The sequence below is a fragment of the Exophiala spinifera genome (genome assembly GCF_000836115.1).
Source record: "Exophiala spinifera strain CBS 89968 unplaced genomic scaffold supercont1.3, whole genome shotgun sequence".
Classification (NCBI taxonomy): Eukaryota; Fungi; Ascomycota; class Eurotiomycetes; order Chaetothyriales; family Herpotrichiellaceae; genus Exophiala; species Exophiala spinifera.
The window spans coordinates 3,445,121-3,461,834 of NW_015622515.1; the positions used below are offsets into that span (position 1 = coordinate 3,445,121).

Sequence of the window (16,714 nt, forward strand, 5' to 3'; positions counted from 1 at the left end):
GGGAAAAGCGCGACAGCCACGTTTCCACCCGTGAGCACTTGATGACGCATGATAACGTTATTCACCACTGCAGCAAGTCGTATAAGTGTGTGTGCCGCAGCCGAATGTTCAACGCGAATGACCATGGGACTAAACACCTGCTAGCAGGCAAATTTCTCGAGAGCTGCGAAGGCGGCACAATGTCCCAGCATAAGTGCTACGCCGACCATGGCACCAGTGATGGATGGAGGGGTTTTTCCAGGACGGGAAGTCAGACGGAAAGCCCAAAAGAGTGATTGAAAAGCTAATTGAAGGAGGTTTCTGTCATGTTCAAAATTGGAAAATGCAAATACAGCGTCAAGAAGGGACAGGACTCGACCCAGTTTGAGTTCTGTATCGTGATGTGGATACAAGGAAAAGCCATCTGCTGGAGAACCATCGAGGATGGACAACGGCAGATATATCACTCACTCGCTGTATTGCAACCTGGAGGCAGGGTGGAATGGGTCAAGGCAGAGGTGGTCTTGGTCCAAGGTTACCAGGGAGGGAGACAGAATATTTGGTTTGGTTTGGAGTTGATCGATGCGATACGAGTGAGCAACTCGCTCGTACTCGTACTCTGGAATTGGATGGGTCTTGGAGGTCTAACTGGGTAGACAGAGACATGTATTTCCTGAGAGGAGGAGAGAGTGACAAAAATACATTCTGGAGCCGTAACAGCTACTAACTACCTCTGGTACCCCGTACGGATCTAGTTAGATATCTATCTTCTACCTCAGGTGCCGAGGTATGTTGGGTATGTCCGTACTTCTATCGACTACCTACCTTCTTCTCCTGAGAAAAGAGACCCGTGCCGGTGATCGTGACCATTGAGTTCAACCCCCCCTTTTTTTTTGTTTTGCATACACGTCGAGCACGAGCTGTTCACTCCGCGAAGGTCAGGGTAGGGAGGTAGGTAGATAGGTAGGTAGGTACCTAGCTTGCCCTTTCGAGAGTTGCACCATCTCAAGATAGTTTTGGTATATCTATCCACCACGACGTACCTCACTCACTACCTGGTTAACCTATCTAGTGTACTGTCGTGGAGGAGCCAGCTGGGTAAGTTAACTCTCTCTCCCTCTCTCTCTCTCTCTCTCCCCCTGTGTGTGTGTGTGTGTGTGTGTGTGTGTGTGTGTGTGTGTGTGTGCGTGCGCGTGTGCCTGTGCGTGTCTCGTGCATCTCTCTCGCCGAGTGAACTGAACTAAACTAAACTCAACCGAACCACTTCGGCATCGGCATCGGCATCGGCATTCATTGCCTTCGACATGGCTAGGCGCGCGCCCTGACGATCTCTGTCGTATACAACATAATAGGACAGGACATCGTTCAGGGCCTGATCGTCACCGCCATTGCCGGTTTCGAGCAGGTAGGTAGGTAGGTAGGTGTCCATTCATTCGAGCGTGTCCATTTTCCGCGGTTCTAGTGGGGGGGATTCGTCCTGCGTCAGTCGCCTGTCGTGTGTCGATCGTCGTATCGCATGAAAAGTAAAGTCTGTCGTCTGGCGGCCTGCCTGACCTGCTGCAATGACGGTTCGTCCAAAGCGCCACACACAAACATGTCGATCCCTGAGTTCTCATAATCGCAAATCAATGACACACACACACAATCTCATTTGTTTCATTTCATCTCATCTCATCTGATCTGCATAGCCAGCACTTGACGTGTGCTCTTCCTCTTCCTGTTCACCCTTCCTTGTACGGCCATTTCAGAAATTCGTGTGGTGTTGACCTTTTGTTTCCCACGCCACGCCATACTTCCAAAAGTGTGTACACACACCGTCTTCGCTGAGCTGGGTGCCATAATCTGCCATGTGTAAGGAAGGCCCGCCCCACGACGTGTAGCCTCTAGTCCCGGTCCTTACAAACACGCCACCACTTGCTTCTGCCGTGAACCAGGACGTAAACCCCTCCGAGTACCAATGTCATATGCTCTAGGAAACTTCTGGCTCAATGGTGTTTCCGGCCACAATGTTCGCCCAACCGATCAGACGCCAGTGCTTCTCGATTCTTCGACTCAGGGCAATCTTCTCGCCAATGGCCGTACAGGCAGGGTTGGTCAGAGTCAGCTTGGCGGCGTCGGCCTTGACGCCCATAACCTTCGCACCCGTCGCCGTGCTGCCAATGTTCACCATGAGCACTTCGTTCTTGGCCAGCTTCGCCACCTTGGCCTGCTTGCCGTCGGCCGTCTTGACGCCCAACAGTCTGCGGAGCAGGAAGTAGTTGACTTCGAGCTCCATGTAGATTTCGGGTAGGTTGCCTCGAAGACCCAGAACGTGTCCGACAAGACGATCGGCTCGGCACAGCGTCGGGTCGACTCGGGTACCGACACCGATCAGACCTCCGGGCACGGCGAATTTGAGATCGTTGTGCTCGGCAAACAGACTCACCACGCGAGACATGATGGGTCGGCAGACGGTCTGGCCGGTGGCGTCCTTGGTGATGATACCAGGTCGGATTTCGATCTCGTCACCGAGCTTGAGCACGCCTGTCAGGATAGAACCACCAGCGACGCCGCCCTTCAAATCCTCGATTTCGGCACCCGGCTTGTTCACATCGAACGATCGGATGACAATCATGTGCGGGGCGGCCTGGAAGTTTCGTACTGGCACAGGGATCTTGGTGACCAAATACTCGTTGATGGCATCGATGTTGTATTTCAGCTGTGCGGAGATGGGGATGATGGGAGATCCATCCGCGACCGTACCCTTGATGAATTTCAATATGGACTCGTAGTGCTGCTGGGCGCCTTCCTCCCGCATGAGGTCGACTTTGTTCTGGAGAATGATAATGTGACTGAGTTTCATAATCTCGATGGCGGCCAAATGCTCCGACGTTTGAGGCTGAGGGCACGCTTCGTTACCCGCAATCAGAAGCAGTGCGGCGTCCATGACCGCGGCGCCGGAAAGCATGGTACTCATGAGAATATCGTGACCGGGGCAATCGACGAACGAAACGTGGCGGAGGAGTCTGTACGTGCCACCACATCCGTCTCTTTCGCAGGGAGGGTCGACCTCCTTCTCGGACTTGAAGCTCTTGTAGCATGTCGGGCGGGGACATTCGGGGTTGTCGCACTTGTAAATCTTTGCATTGGCATAACCAAGCTTGATCGTGATGTTTCGCTCCAGTTCGTTCTTGAATCTGACCGTCTGGACGCCCGAGATGGCCTTGACGACAGTGGACTTGCCGTGAGCCACATGACCTATTGTGCCGATGTTGATCGTGGCTTGTCTGGCGATGATTTCAGGGGAGAGAGGAGTCAGTTTTGAGATATCTAGGTTTGCCGGGTCGGGTTGTTCTGGGAGAGGAGGGCGAGTGACTTGGGGTTCGGGTATGGATGCGGTTGTTCCCTTTTTCAGGGCCGACTTGGGAGGTTGATTTGTTTCTTCGATCTCCTCGACATCATTCTCATCCCCAGGAGGGGTCCCTGGCTGGGAAAATTCATCGTCCGAGGGCAGATCGCCGTTGGTGGCCATGATTGCGGTGGACTCTTTTGTTTGTGCTCGTTAGACAGAAGTGCCGCAGGGTGCAGCGACAGGGACAGGTACGAGGAATATCGTGAACTTCCAAATATCTGTGGGGGGAGTCGTCGAGTCGACGAGGGTGACTGCAGTGTGAGGACGAGGAGGGGGAGTTTCGTCGTTTGTCGGTGGTTGATGGCTGATGTCGATGTCGCGGGGTCTCAGCGTCCAAGTTGCAAAAATTGTGGCATTTCTCGCCGCCAAGAAATGACTCACTCGTGCTTATGTCATCCAATGTCCGGCGACTCGGAGAGGATACGAGTACGAGGATGCGCCAACAACAGGTCTACGGTATTGAGTAATTCACTGTATCTAGCATAGAGTGCAACACCCAACATCTATCAGTGTGCTGGCGGTGACACTGTCCTAGACGCTTTCAACAGTGTCGACGGAGAGAGTAGCAGGATGATCCGCTGACAACATGTTCAGCCGACACCTTTATCACAGCGTCCATCTGCACCGTCGTCCACGGCGTCGATGCTTCGACCTTACGCTGACAGCGAGAAAAGCACCCAACAGATATAGACGCCACGACTCTACGAAGAGAACCTCGTTCAGATCATCCCCCTGTTGGGCATGGCGCTAAATCATTGCCGACAGCTTCGATCATGAGTCTGCCGTGATCATCGCATTTGATGATCTATTCCTCATCCCCATCTTCTATAATTTCATACCCTTCACTCCCCTCAATGTCAACTGACTCACTCCCTCCCTCATCATCCGTCGCCACCTCGACTTCACCATCATCGTCGTCGTCATCCTCTTCTTCACCACCAATGGGCTTCAACCCATAATCGTCCTGGAAGTAGTTCAAGTCTCTGACCTCAGCATTGAACCCAGCTCCCTTCAATCCTTCCGAGATGGCCTGCATCACACAGATAGGTCAGCTCATTTTCGTCGTGTTCGCAGTGACACGGTACACCACAAGAACTTACCTCTCTCAACCCCGGTGCGCATGTGGTGAAGACGTCAGCTCTGCCAGGCACGAACATATTCCACACTACGTTCCTCAGCGCCTCCTTGATCTCGGGGACGCCCACGTCCCGAACCTTCTTCAACAGCCGCTCCATATGATCTTCAGGCAGCCCCTTCATCACTGCACGGATGAAGCTTGACGCCGCCGCACCAGCCAACGTTTGTTGTTCGTTCGCAAACGCCACGACGATGCTACTGATCGCACCTTCCAGCATGAGAGGGTCAAACTCGATTCCACCGTCCATGTGGCCCCTCACGACCTCGCGACTGGCCTCGAACGCCTTCCACGCGTCCGGCGACCGGTAAACGTCAAGATAGACGTATCCACTATCAATGTCGTAGCCCATGCTGGTGCCATACGCTAGCCCCGTACCTCGGACTGCCACCCACAACGGCCCTTCCACGGCATTCATATACGCCATGGCGACCATGACCGCAGGCATAGCGGGGTCGTCCCAAGATGTTGGACCCCTCGCACACGCATATGCGAAAGAACTATCGATAGTGGGCATCGGCACAACATATGCTAGTTGTCCAGGATTCTGGCCTGCCTCGCTTAGTCTTTCAATTCTCTTCCCAATTGGATTTAGTCCTTTCTCCGTGTCCATACCCTCCAGGAAAGGTTTCCAAGCGCTGACAGGGTCTTGAACCTTGGTCAAATCCGTAATGACCAGGATACGGTAGTTCTCGAACCGGCACATATGTTCACGTAGCCGTTCTAACTGGGTAACCACTTTGCTCGGGTCCGCAGCGAGTAGTTGCTTAATACGCTTCAGATACAGTGCTCTGACCAGAGTACTGCGTGCGCGACCAATCGATTTCGGTGCAAGGTGTGTCATCAGCCGGACAGCCACCATCATGTCGTCTCCAGAGCGCTTTGCATCGGGAACGTCGGCCAGGAGTCTGGTGTTGATCGCCTTGAGTCTTTCAATGTCGAAAATTGACTTGTACAGGAGTTCACTAAGCCATTTGATAGCCACCTTGTAGTGCTCAATCTCCACCTGGAAGCTGACCCGGATGCCTTCATTGTTGCCCAGACCACCAGCCGAATCAATATTGTAGCCGACAGTATCCCGCTCAAGTTCAACCACGACTTGTTCGAAATCTATGATTTTGTCGCCCCGCTTCAGCGGCAGATTGAAGAAAGATTCCATGTAGATGGAGAGTAGAGGTCGAAGCTCATCGGGCAGAACCTCCGTGGAGATAATGAGGTTGACCCGAGCAAAGTTGGTAGGAATATGTTCAAAGTCCAGGAACAACCGCACGCCAGCAGCATCGGAGTCAATGACCTGCTGGTACTTGTTCTGAGGCTTGCCAACCTCAAGAGCCAGCCCTGCACGAGCACCTGATGTCGTCACGAAATGTATTGACTCGGTCGATGGAACTTTGAATTGTCCCAAGAGTTCTCGTGGGATCTCACGGTCATTTTCGGCCTTCGCAGCGTCGAGTTTCTCCTGCATCTTCTTCAAGCCATCTTCGCCCAATCGTTTCTTCTGTTCCTCAATCCTCGCGGCTTCTTCTGTTTTGAGTTGTTCAGACAGTCTCGCGGAAGGGACACCCAGAATAGACACATGCGGCGCATCAGAGATATAATGCTTGATGAAATCCTTCCACTGTTGCTCGCTCCACGACGTCAGCGTCTTTGTATACTGTTCCAAGGACTTGATATTTTCCAGAGTCGACCCGTCACGCTTTCCGTAGAGGTAGTCGGAGATAATGTAGTCGGCAAATGCCGTCGAGGAAGCCTCCGCATTGAATTTGGACGTCCTAACTTGACGATCGATGCAGTCTTGCATGAACGCCATGTCCAGCGGGGCGTTCATTGCATCTTGGAGGACCTCAAAGAACCGCTTTTCGACCTGCGGCAGCCGTCCAGTCTCGACACCGGACATGGAGAAGGCCACTTCGGTTCGAGGGCGGCTGTCAATCTGGTAATACACGCCACTAGCCAACTGTTCTTTCTCCACGAGAGTGTTGTCGAGTACTGCCGCAGACGAGCCAGCGAGGTACAAGAGGACCACGTTCAGTGCCGAAGCAGCCACCAAATCGGAACAGTCAGGTCCAAGGAAGCGAATATCGATCTCCCCAAACGACTCATCCTCCTCTGGGAATTCCACGCGCGTTACAGTGGACTCGGTCAGAGCAGGTGCATGCTTGGATTCAATCCAAGGTCGTTTGAAAGGTGCATCTGGACTCGGGATGTCGGCCATGATTGACGACTCGAATTCGTCCAAGATCGTCAAAAGCTCCTGGTGGTTGACTTCTCCGAAGAGTGCCAAACACAGATTTCTCGGCTGATACATGTCGCGATGAAACTGCCTTATACGCTCAGCGGTCAGAATACGGAGTTGTTCCATCATGCCTCCGGTTTCGTAACGAAACCCGACACCTTCAGGATACACAATCCGTTTGGACTGCAGCTCGATCAGCTCGGAAGCTGTGTTCTGCACACCCTGCATTTCAGAGTACACCACGCCGGCATCGTTGCCGTTGCCGTCGATATGGTGGACTTCGGTGGTGCACCCTGCGTCGGTGAGTGTGGGAAGAATGACATGTTCGAGGTACACTGGCAGGATTTGGGCAAATCCAGCCCAGCCCGCCGTTTCTAAAGTGTAGGCAGTGTGATCAGTCGCCGTCCACGCGTTGGTGCCCGAGTATGCTCGAGTGGCCAGCTTGTCAAGGAAGCCCTTGTACTTGTAGCTCTTGGAGCCCATGAAGCAGAGATGCTCCAACGTATGAGGCGCGCCTGAATCGTCATGGATTTCGGTGGCTAGGACAAAAAACCCGTGCAACTTCGGCCCTTCCTGGTCCACCACGACCACACGCATGCCGGTCCTGTCGGATTCATACTGAGTGATCGTCCCCGGACAGTAATTGGGCTCGATCTTCTGGAGCTGCCGAAACCGAGGTTTGGCTCTAATTGATACCATTTTCGCTCCGGCCACGAATTGAGAGAAACAGTCTTGAATTTGCTTTATCGCTCGCAACTCTAGAGGCACATTCGAGTCAGTCGAGCGCCCAGCGAGAAAAGCAGCCAATCTCGTGAAATTTGTGCAGGCGAGCGTGATTGCGAGACAGGCAACGATTATTGAAGAAACCAGAAGATTCAGCCTCATCAAGAGAAGATGCCGGCAGGCTACAGTGTCCCCTCAGCGGATTAACCTCGTGTTTGCACCACAACAAGCACGCGATGGGCGAACTGAAAGCAGTCGGCTATTTGCCTCCAGCACGCAGAGCAATGTCGCAGTCAGACTTGACTTACCTTTCTAATTTTATTTTCTCTATCTCAGGATCCCAACGTCCGTGTTGCTGTTGCTTCCTGACCAAAGTTCACACAGGAAGACAATCCTCAAACGACAGATCGGACGGGACAAGGTGACGGTAAGCGGTAATGACCGACTTCGGATTCCTCCCTCCGTCCTGGCGAATGATTCCCCAATGAGCGTCGAAAGCAGCGTTCACTTTTGGACCGAACCAGACTTTCGCAATGTCACACGGCCGCCAGAGTCGCAGCAGTCGTGGCCCGTTTAGAGTATGGCAAGGTTGGATCCAATTCCAGGTGTCAGATCCTGTGGTCGGTATCTGGCTCCAGGCGAGAAGGCGGTGGCGACGCATCAGCCACATTCCGTGCGCCAGCCTTGTTACGGATACAAAAACGAGGCCAGCCTTGGCGTCGCATTCTGGGTGCGTTGAGAAAGTGAGGACAAGAAATAATATGCATCGTGAGGGGGTCATATTAGATTTAGATTCAGATGCGTATATGTCCGTCGGTTGGTAGGTACGTATCATGTAGGTTCCAACAAATCGTCTTCCTTTATATGCAAAAACTGCCACGGATTCTCCGCTTGAACCAATTACTTGAAATACTTTTCCTCGCTTCCTCAACGTTCCAGCCCGTCTCCCATGCAAAATTCCCACAAAATATGCCGCTCATTGCTCAGTCGAAAATTGTTGATTGTGAGACTGCCCATCTCCGCTATGATCCAAAATGGCGGTGCATGGTCGTGACGCCGAGGACCACATTATGATGCACTATTATACAATTCCTGTAAAGCGTTGTTGCCCTTGCGGAGGGCCCAGCTTTTTTGCTTCTTATCTTTCTTCATCTTCATCTCTGCCCAGCCTTGCTCGTCGTCCTCGTCATCTTGAAGTGCTAATGGAGATTTCCGGCCTAAGGCAGTCGTTGAAGGTTTAGCGGTATATGTAGAGGCGCGAGACGTGCCGCTGTTCTGATTCCAGGGTTGAAAAGTCGAGGATGTGAACGTTGAAGCCCGTCTGGTGGAAGCAACGTCGTTGTCCGGAGCAATGGATACTGGCCTGTACCTAGAAGCCAGTCCTATGTTGCTTCTCTCGGATGGTGCGATCGAAGCAGCATAGTTGCCGGTGACATTAATCGAAGGGAGATACGGTTGATTAGGGTTCCACGGCGCCATGCTTGGGTCAACAATACTCATCGGTCTATGAGCTCCTTGAGAGCCAGGTCGAGCTTGCAAGTGTGCAGAATGCGGCCGCGGCGTGGCAGATTGAGGCGGCATGAACTGGTTCGGATTGTGTTGACTGCCCATCATCTGTTGCATTTGCTGCATCCACTGCATTTGCATTTGCATCATCTGGGTCATTTGCTGTGACATTTGAATTTGAGCCTGGTCGCCCGGAGTAAGCATCGGAGGCATTCCCGGCATGCCCATTGGAGGATAACCCATTGGTAAGTTGCCTGCAGTCTGCGACCTGACTATTCCTGGAGGCACGGGACCGCCAGGGAATTCGTAGTTCCCAGATGGGTTTGGGCTGCCTCGCCTTGCAGCACGAGCTCGTTCTTCGCCTGCTATAACACCTACGAGTCCCGCGGGATGGATGGGATGGCTTGTCGATGGCCCGACACCTTGCGGGGGTGGACTAGCAGCGTGAATTGAGAGAGATTCACGGTTTGATGGATTGACAAGACTCGCACCGTAATACGGATCCTGTGGCAGGTGCCGCGCAAAGACTGGAAGATTGCCTCCGGCCTTGGGTGTTTGACTAGCCACGCCCGGTGCGGCCTGAGCCTGGCTGACAACCCTCAGGTTCGAGTTTGAAGGAGAACTTGCCAGCCGCGTAGGTGGTCGGTTCTTGTTAGGAAAGCCATGCGCTGCCAGAATTCCAAGAGGAACGTCCTCATCTTCGTCCTCATCTTCTCCGCTGCCGGCCCCAGTAACCTTCGGGTCCAGGGTTAAGCTTGAAAGCCGATGGTTGATGTCAGTTGACCCAGACCGTGGCGCCCCGAGACCACTTTCAGCCTGAGACTGTGAATTTTCACCCGTGACCTTCATCATTTGTTGGCGGTAGACAGCAAGATGCGCCTCTTGTTTTCGTCGTTGTTTGGCCATCTGGCGGTCACGTTCCACCTCGTCTTCATCATCCTCTTCACCTTCTGAACTGCTGTCGTCCGACAGCGCCCCGAGCCGGCGGTCCATCTCTTTCTGTTGCTTGTAACGTTCCCACTGAGCCGGAGTCATGACTTTATTGGTAGAAGCCGGTTTAGGAGGTGCAATTGGAGTTTCCTGATACATATGAGCAAGCTGAGCATCGGCAGCAATGGTGGGATCGAGAGTTGCGCTGTGTGTCGAGCTTGGGGATAACCTTCCCTCCGCACTTTCTGGGAACGTCGTCGGACTCGTTGATAGCAGGTTACTGCTGCTGTCTGTCGACTTTGCTTGCAAAAGTGGCGGTGGAGACTGGATGCTGTGATCTTGAGATGGGGCTCTAGGGCCCACAGGTCTCCTGGACGGCAACTTGGAGTGTGAAAGGTCTTTTTGAGGACTTTGTACCACGTTGTCTCTTGTCTGGACAGGACTGCCCTGGGTAATGGTCTTTGATGGACTTGGAGAGCGAATGAGGCCATCGCGAGAATTACTAGACGTCCAGGAATAAGGCGAGGACTCAATTACTTGTGTACGATCGATGTGGAGAGGTCGAGGTATGGGAGCTCTGTTTGGACGATCCATATTTGCACCGGGAAAGCTCGTGGGAGGATAGGTCGTCGGTGAGGAAGTTGGCTCCTATTACAAGTCAGCAAGTGACGGAGAACACTTATTTGCAGGATGTACCTCTTGCTGGATAAGCCTTACGGGGCCTGAGGCAGGACTAGACCCAATATGGTCAAACATGTTTTCGAAGCCATCCAACTCGGAGTTGTCCAGTGCGAGATCAGAGTCAAACAGCCGAGGTGGTGTAGCAGTACTTTGTGAACTGGTCGTGACGGCCCTACTTCGTGTGTTATCGGGATGAGGATAATCGCCTTGGGCTGAGATGGGTGACGAGCGGCTGCCCTTGATGACGCCGAAAGAAAGCGCCCTCGGGGGACTTCGTAGGAAACCATGGCGAGCTGTTGTGTGTGGTGGGGCAGGAATATCATTATACGGTTTCGAGCCCGGTACTTGCACGTTCTTATCTGAGCGAGTGTCGACGGAAGAGGGGTTCGTTGAAGAGGTGCTCAGGCGAGTGGAGGAGGCAGCACTGTCGAGGTGGACGGTCGAGCGAGAGCCTTGAGTTCCGGCACTGCCTCTGTATGTTGTCAGTGCGGGTCAGCACATGAAGACCAGCATCTTTCCGCTTACCGATTGCCTGCGTCCAGGCGTCCAGCTGTAAAGCCATCGTCGTCCTCGTAGTCTTTCGGAGGGGGTCTGGGAACGGAGGGCTCGCCCATTCTCAAGGACAGGCCGCCATCGAAGGATTTGCCCTTGCTGGCTGGTCTCTCCAGAACTCTAAACGACGAGCCAGAGCCATTCTCTACCTCGTCCAAAGCATTTCCCGATGATTTTCTTCTTTGGAACCCCTTGGGCAGTTTGATTGGCATGGGGGAGGATTCGACCGGTCGCGAGGTACTAGACCGGGGTGTAAAGCGAAGGAGAGTGGGCGATTGTCTGGGGGAGGTGTCGAAGGAACTGGAGCGTATTCACAGTGCCGGTAGCCAAAGGTGACCAGGATTATGCAATGCTGGGACTAGGGCTGAATCATGGGAAGCAGTTGGCTCGCGAACGGGAAGCTACATGAGATTCTGGTCAGCAAGAAAACCATGGATCAAGGTACATGGCACAATAGTCCTTACACGTCGCGAGATCTTTTGGCGTCAGCGGCGGGAATGGCAATCCTGAACACACGGGCCACGGATCTGAACGCGGTTCGACGGTGTTGATAACGCTGCTGGCTGGACCAAGCGTTTTATGTCAGCGAGCGATGACAGGTTTATTTTGGTCGACTCCGTACAGCGAGGGAACTTGTCCGTAGTGTTGAATCGAGGGGTGTTGTTGAAGTGGTGAGAACTGGTGGGCGGCGATGGCTTGAAAGGTAACGTGATGATCTGCTTGCAAAACAAGACACAATATGTAGCGAACGTAAGTTGCGATTGTCAGTTGAAGTCAAGGAGAATCATGAAAAGCAGAGCAATGAAAAAGATGGTCAGGCGGTTTGTTGTTCGTAAGAAATTCATGCAATACGATCCGAGGTGAGGGTGGAAAGGAAAAGACACGCAGGCACCGGTGCAAAATAGACGGAGACGCAGGGCACCGGCAGGCGAGGGATTGGGAGGAAAGATTTGTGGTTGACATGTGCATTAGCGTCATGTAGTGGTGCACAGGGGGAGGCCTTTAACCAAGACAACGCCGGGGAAAAGAGGCTATAGTGGCTGCCCGGAGGGTGGTCTAGCTAAGAACTAGTGATCTAGGGGCCTACGGGGCACAGTACTAGGTACCTGGTCTGGAGCCCGGAGGGATGTATTATTGCGAATGGGGGAGCTGAATGCGGTGCTCGGTTCGCTTGGTGGGAATTGTTTACTGCCATGGCCTCTGTTGGGCTAGTGACGCTGCCACTGATGACTTTTTATGGTGAAGCTGGGCGAGTTTCTTACTTTGTACTGTCCTGTCAGTCAGGGATCCCAAGAGTAAAAAGCGCCCAGTTGATGGTCGCCTGTGAGGCACTTGAGCCCCATCGGGCTGCAAGATCAGCCACCGCGATCCGGGATCATCCTTAAATGGAGGTAATGGTAAAAAAGCCCTCGTACGAGTACTGTTTGTATGTTGAACTCCCTAGCCTCTAGGCCACTAGGCTGTGTAGAAATCTCCCCTGGGTCTCCGCATCCTTATTTTTGTACATTCATAAAATCCTAATGTGGCGCCAAACCAAAACATGTTTTCGTCATCGGCATCACATCTTGGAATTGCAATGGAAACAAGCATTTGATGTCGCTTGTGTCTTTTCTTATCAATGGTTCGGACTCTCCACTAGCACCACCTACAGGCTACGGTCACAGTACTCCTTACCTCCGACGTCTCTTGCGGAGGTCAATAGTAGGCACCTAGGTACAGTAGGTACAGTAGGTGCCCTCGGTCGCCAACATTTCCTCCCTCGTGCCGCTCGTCACAATTCAGCCAACGGCCCTTGCCGCGGTCAAGGAACAATGTTCCGGATCCGTCTCCGTACTTAGAAAGCTATTGTAAAAGATCCCCCAAGCTACTGTAGCTGGTATTTATCACTATTGCAAGGCTTGTCTCCATACCTTGCCAGGAACCAGGGTGTACTAACTAGGATCCATCTTCATCTCCGGTCTTGACAAAGAGTCAGCTGTCCTTGTATTTTTGGTTACTCGAATCCGTAAGACAGACTTTGTACCATATTCAACCCCTGGTCGCTGTGGCACATTAAAGGGCGCTACTTTCTCCTCTTGTCACTTTCGTACCCCCCGGGATCCTCAACTAGTGTCATCTGTTCAGGGTCCACGTGTTGTAGCTTGGTCCAACCCCAGCCTGTTGCCAGCCGCGACGGCTACGTAAAAGCCACTGCGGGTGTACCAGGAACGCCAGACCATCGGGACGGTCAATTGTTGTCCGAACGGACATGACAACCACTTAAATGTTTTGTTGCCGCCAAGAGTGGCAATGTTGTGTTGCCAGTGGCTTCCCGAATTATGAAGAATCCGCAAAGGGGCACGGAGAGTGTCAACTCTTGACCAGTTGGTCCTGATGAGGCAGAGCGGTGAGCGTGGATGGCGGTGGTGAAGGCTGCTGTAAAAGATGCCTTGCATTTTCAGGTTCGCTCGTCGCTGCGATTGATCTGGACGGCTTTATCCTCGCCCGCACTGAGAATGCCCAGATGCTTGTCCCAACAAACAGCAAATACCTTGACTCCTTCACCAACGGCCGAAGCGGGACTGCCTTTTTGGCTCGCTCGAGGCAGGGTGTATAGACTCGATACAACACTCCCTTCTTTCTCTTGTCTCGTGCTTCGGACATCCCAGACTCGGCAAGTACCATCATGACTGCCGCTGACAATCGTGTACTCGTTGCCCGGATCTCGGGCGAGGCTCACGACTGAGTTCTTGTGTCCTTTGAGGGTCATGGCTGTAACCGTAGCCGCCGATGCACGTGGATCCACCATCTTGATCACCCGACTAACAGACCCGGCAGCAATCAGGGTCAACGACGGCATATGTTCTATACAGAACAATGCGCCTGACGTTGTCCGCGTATCCACAAGAGAGGCCGTAACCAAATCCCAGGTCCGCACCGTTTGATCCCACGATGTTGAATAGCCAACTGTGTGGTCATTGCTGTCAAAAGTTACACCCGACACCTGCCCGGTATGCTCCTTCATCAGTGCCACTGGGCCTCTGTTTGGGACGGATATTTCTGGGTTCAACTTTCTCCGCTTGCCGTCCTTGCCCTTGGACTTCGGAACGAGCTCCTCCGGGGCAGCAGGGGCATCCGATGTCCGCGTTGACCAGATGCCGACTGAGTGATCAGATGATCCCGAAAGAATACGGCCAGACTCGGCGTGCGGACATACAGAGTCCACTGAGCCTTTGTGACCGTAGAGTTCTAGTTGTGGTGTAATATGCGCAGAGAACCCATCTTGCTCCTCCTCATATTTCCATAGTCTTAACGCTCGGTCGAATCCTCCTGAGACAATTTGCTTTGGTGAGATAAACTTGGCGGACTTTATGAATGCTTGCCCGCTCTGTGACATTGCTGGAGAAGTCGCAAGAACTTGTGAAGACGCATTCCAAACTCTCAATAGCCCATCATAACTGGCAGACAGTATCCTGGAATTGTTCCCGGATAGAACGTCTACATCGCTCACCCAGTCATCGTGTTCAAAGGAAGCCGCGTATTGGGGTGGGATGCGCGCTCGGACGTATTCGATGTTCAGCGTCGTCTCGGTGGAGATGCCGTTGTTTGTGAGGTACTCGTCAATCGTGGTCCGAAGGTAAGTTCCATTGATAATGAAATCTAGCGGGATCGTCTTCTCGGTCTTGACAAGGTTGTTGACCAGTGTCGAAAGCTGAATGCGACGGAAGGATGTAGGAATTAGAATGGGCGCAGACTCTTGAAGAGCGAGGTCTGTGTCTCGGGTGGTGAGTCTGGCGCGCACCGAGACATTGCCAGAGGTGGCCGGAGTTGAAGTCATACTCAGGGCGCTGCGTGCGAATCTCTTTCTAAACTACTATGAGATGCGTTGTTCCATCTCAGGTAGGTAGATATGGAGATATTGGTCTGTCGACATTTCTACCACAGGCGGAGAGCAGGCTCAACTTTTTTCTACCTTTAACCGAAGTTCTGCCTTCGAGGAGGAGATCACCTTCCTCGGTGTTTTAGTCACGTGATATAGGGTTGCTGACTAATGAATCATCGCCTGCAGAGACAAAAGGTATTGCCCCTACGAGAGGTTACCTAAATTCTGGGCAAACAACGATTAATCTCGTCCAAGAACTCGGCGACGTCCTTATAACCGTCCTTCCCAGCCTTGAGTGGGTCAGACTCGCAGGCAGGCTTGGTGTCCCACTCCGGCCTATCTTGCTCATCATGTCGCTTTCCAGAGACCTCACTAGCCTGGACGAGTACCGGGACGATACCACCTGGTGGTAGAGAAACCGACTGATGGCCGACAACTCGTAGTATCGCCTTGATCGTCCCACAGTGGCTTGTCATGCTGATGTATGTACTTTCGTCGTGCGCGAAGATATCGTCAAGTAATGCACGAACACGTTTATCATGGCGCCCAAGCGACTCCCGGCGAGTAGGAGAGTGCAGCTCATCGTTCTCCGTGAAGGAATCTTCGATCCGGAAGTCAGGAAAGTTGGTCTCAATATATGATTTTGTTGGCCGTAAGTCACAGGATTGGATGCCGTATGCTTCACGGAGGAATTCTTTGACTACAGGGCGGAAGGTCCGAGTCGGTGGCACAGATAAGTTGGAGAAGGTGAGCTGCGCGGTTTGCATCGCCCGGGTGAGTGGACTGGAGTAATAGGTCTGCGGCAAAGGCATCTTCTGGATCGAGATCAAGTTGTGCCAGAATGTCGAGACAGTTTTGGCTTGGTGTATGCCGAGAGGGGTTAGGTGGGCATCGAGATAAGTTATGCTTGGGACGTTAGGGTCCCGGTCGAATGTGCCATAGTAGCAATACTGCTGTCAGTAACAAGAAACCGAACGAAAGGATCTTCAGTGCGCAGGATTGGATTTTGGATCTGGAAATTGGGTTTGGAGGGAGACTGTGAGACCTACATCCCACGCAGCATCTCCATAAAATGTTATGCCAACATTGTGATACCCTTGGCCGTGTCTCCCAAGGTAGAGGAGTCGATATGTCACCCCTTTAGGAGCCCTCTGATTCATCACTTTTAGTTTATGGGCGAATCGTTGCCATTGACTGAGAAATTTGCCGTTATTCGGCAACAGTTTGTCGGTGTCGTACCGTTGCTCTATCAGGTCGAAATCCTCTTCTGACTGCCACCATAGAGCTTGTCAAATACCGTTCCCAGCATTTGCGCACAGAGACGGCACATACGGCATCGAGTCTGCCTGAAACTGGCCTTGGGAGATCTTGACGAAAGAATCCGAGCACAGCACTGCAATCGTAGTGCCACTTCTGGCCCCTTTCCACGTCATTTTTCGTGTCCATAGTGGAAGCCTCGGAAGGTGACAGGGTCTTGATCAACGAGGATATGGTCTCAGTGATGACGAAGCTGAAAAGGTAAAGAAAGCATTAGGTCGATAGCGAAGAGGACGAAAACAGACTTTCGGGATCTGCACTCCCGCGCTACTTTGAGTTAGCGAGCGACGGCGAGTCCTACCATATTATCTGTCATCTGTTTGCTCGTCTTGCGCCCCATTAGTGAGTTAACAACGAACGAAACATAACCCGGGGGTGTTGTGGTGCGGGGTGAAGAAATCT

At 52.7% G+C, this 16,714-nt stretch overlaps 5 protein-coding genes across 5 annotated transcripts; all 5 read right to left on the reverse strand.

The window, feature by feature from the left end:
- Window positions 1-1,948: 1,948 nt before the first annotated feature.
- Window positions 1,949-3,490, reverse strand: PV08_04991 (eukaryotic translation initiation factor 2 subunit gamma; the record flags this gene model as incomplete). Its single annotated transcript, XM_016379335.1, has 1 exon — window positions 1,949-3,490. One exon carries the CDS (start codon window positions 3,488-3,490, stop codon window positions 1,949-1,951), a length of 1,542 nt encoding a protein of 513 aa, XP_016238012.1.
- Window positions 3,491-4,175: 685 nt separating this feature from the next.
- Window positions 4,176-7,440, reverse strand: PV08_04992 (uncharacterized protein; the record flags this gene model as incomplete). Its single annotated transcript, XM_016379336.1, has 2 exons — window positions 4,176-4,400; window positions 4,471-7,440. The coding sequence occupies 2 exons, from the start codon at window positions 7,438-7,440 to the stop codon at window positions 4,176-4,178; spliced, it is 3,195 nt and encodes a 1,064-aa protein (XP_016238013.1).
- A 1,092-nt stretch (window positions 7,441-8,532) lies between these two features.
- On the reverse strand, window positions 8,533-11,345 carry PV08_04993 (uncharacterized protein; the record flags this gene model as incomplete). Its single annotated transcript, XM_016379337.1, has 3 exons — window positions 8,533-10,548; window positions 10,618-11,053; window positions 11,107-11,345. 3 exons carry the CDS (start codon window positions 11,343-11,345, stop codon window positions 8,533-8,535), a joined length of 2,691 nt encoding a protein of 896 aa, XP_016238014.1.
- Window positions 11,346-13,570: 2,225 nt separating this feature from the next.
- On the reverse strand, window positions 13,571-14,950 carry PV08_04994 (uncharacterized protein; the record flags this gene model as incomplete). The annotated part of the gene is made up of 1 exon (XM_016379338.1): window positions 13,571-14,950. The coding sequence occupies one exon, from the start codon at window positions 14,948-14,950 to the stop codon at window positions 13,571-13,573; it is 1,380 nt and encodes a 459-aa protein (XP_016238015.1).
- Window positions 14,951-15,213: 263 nt separating this feature from the next.
- PV08_04995 (uncharacterized protein) lies at window positions 15,214-16,441 on the reverse strand (the record flags this gene model as incomplete). Its single annotated transcript, XM_016379339.1, has 3 exons — window positions 15,214-15,948; window positions 16,045-16,266; window positions 16,328-16,441. The coding sequence occupies 3 exons, from the start codon at window positions 16,439-16,441 to the stop codon at window positions 15,214-15,216; spliced, it is 1,071 nt and encodes a 356-aa protein (XP_016238016.1).
- Between the last annotated feature and the right edge of the window lie 273 nt (window positions 16,442-16,714).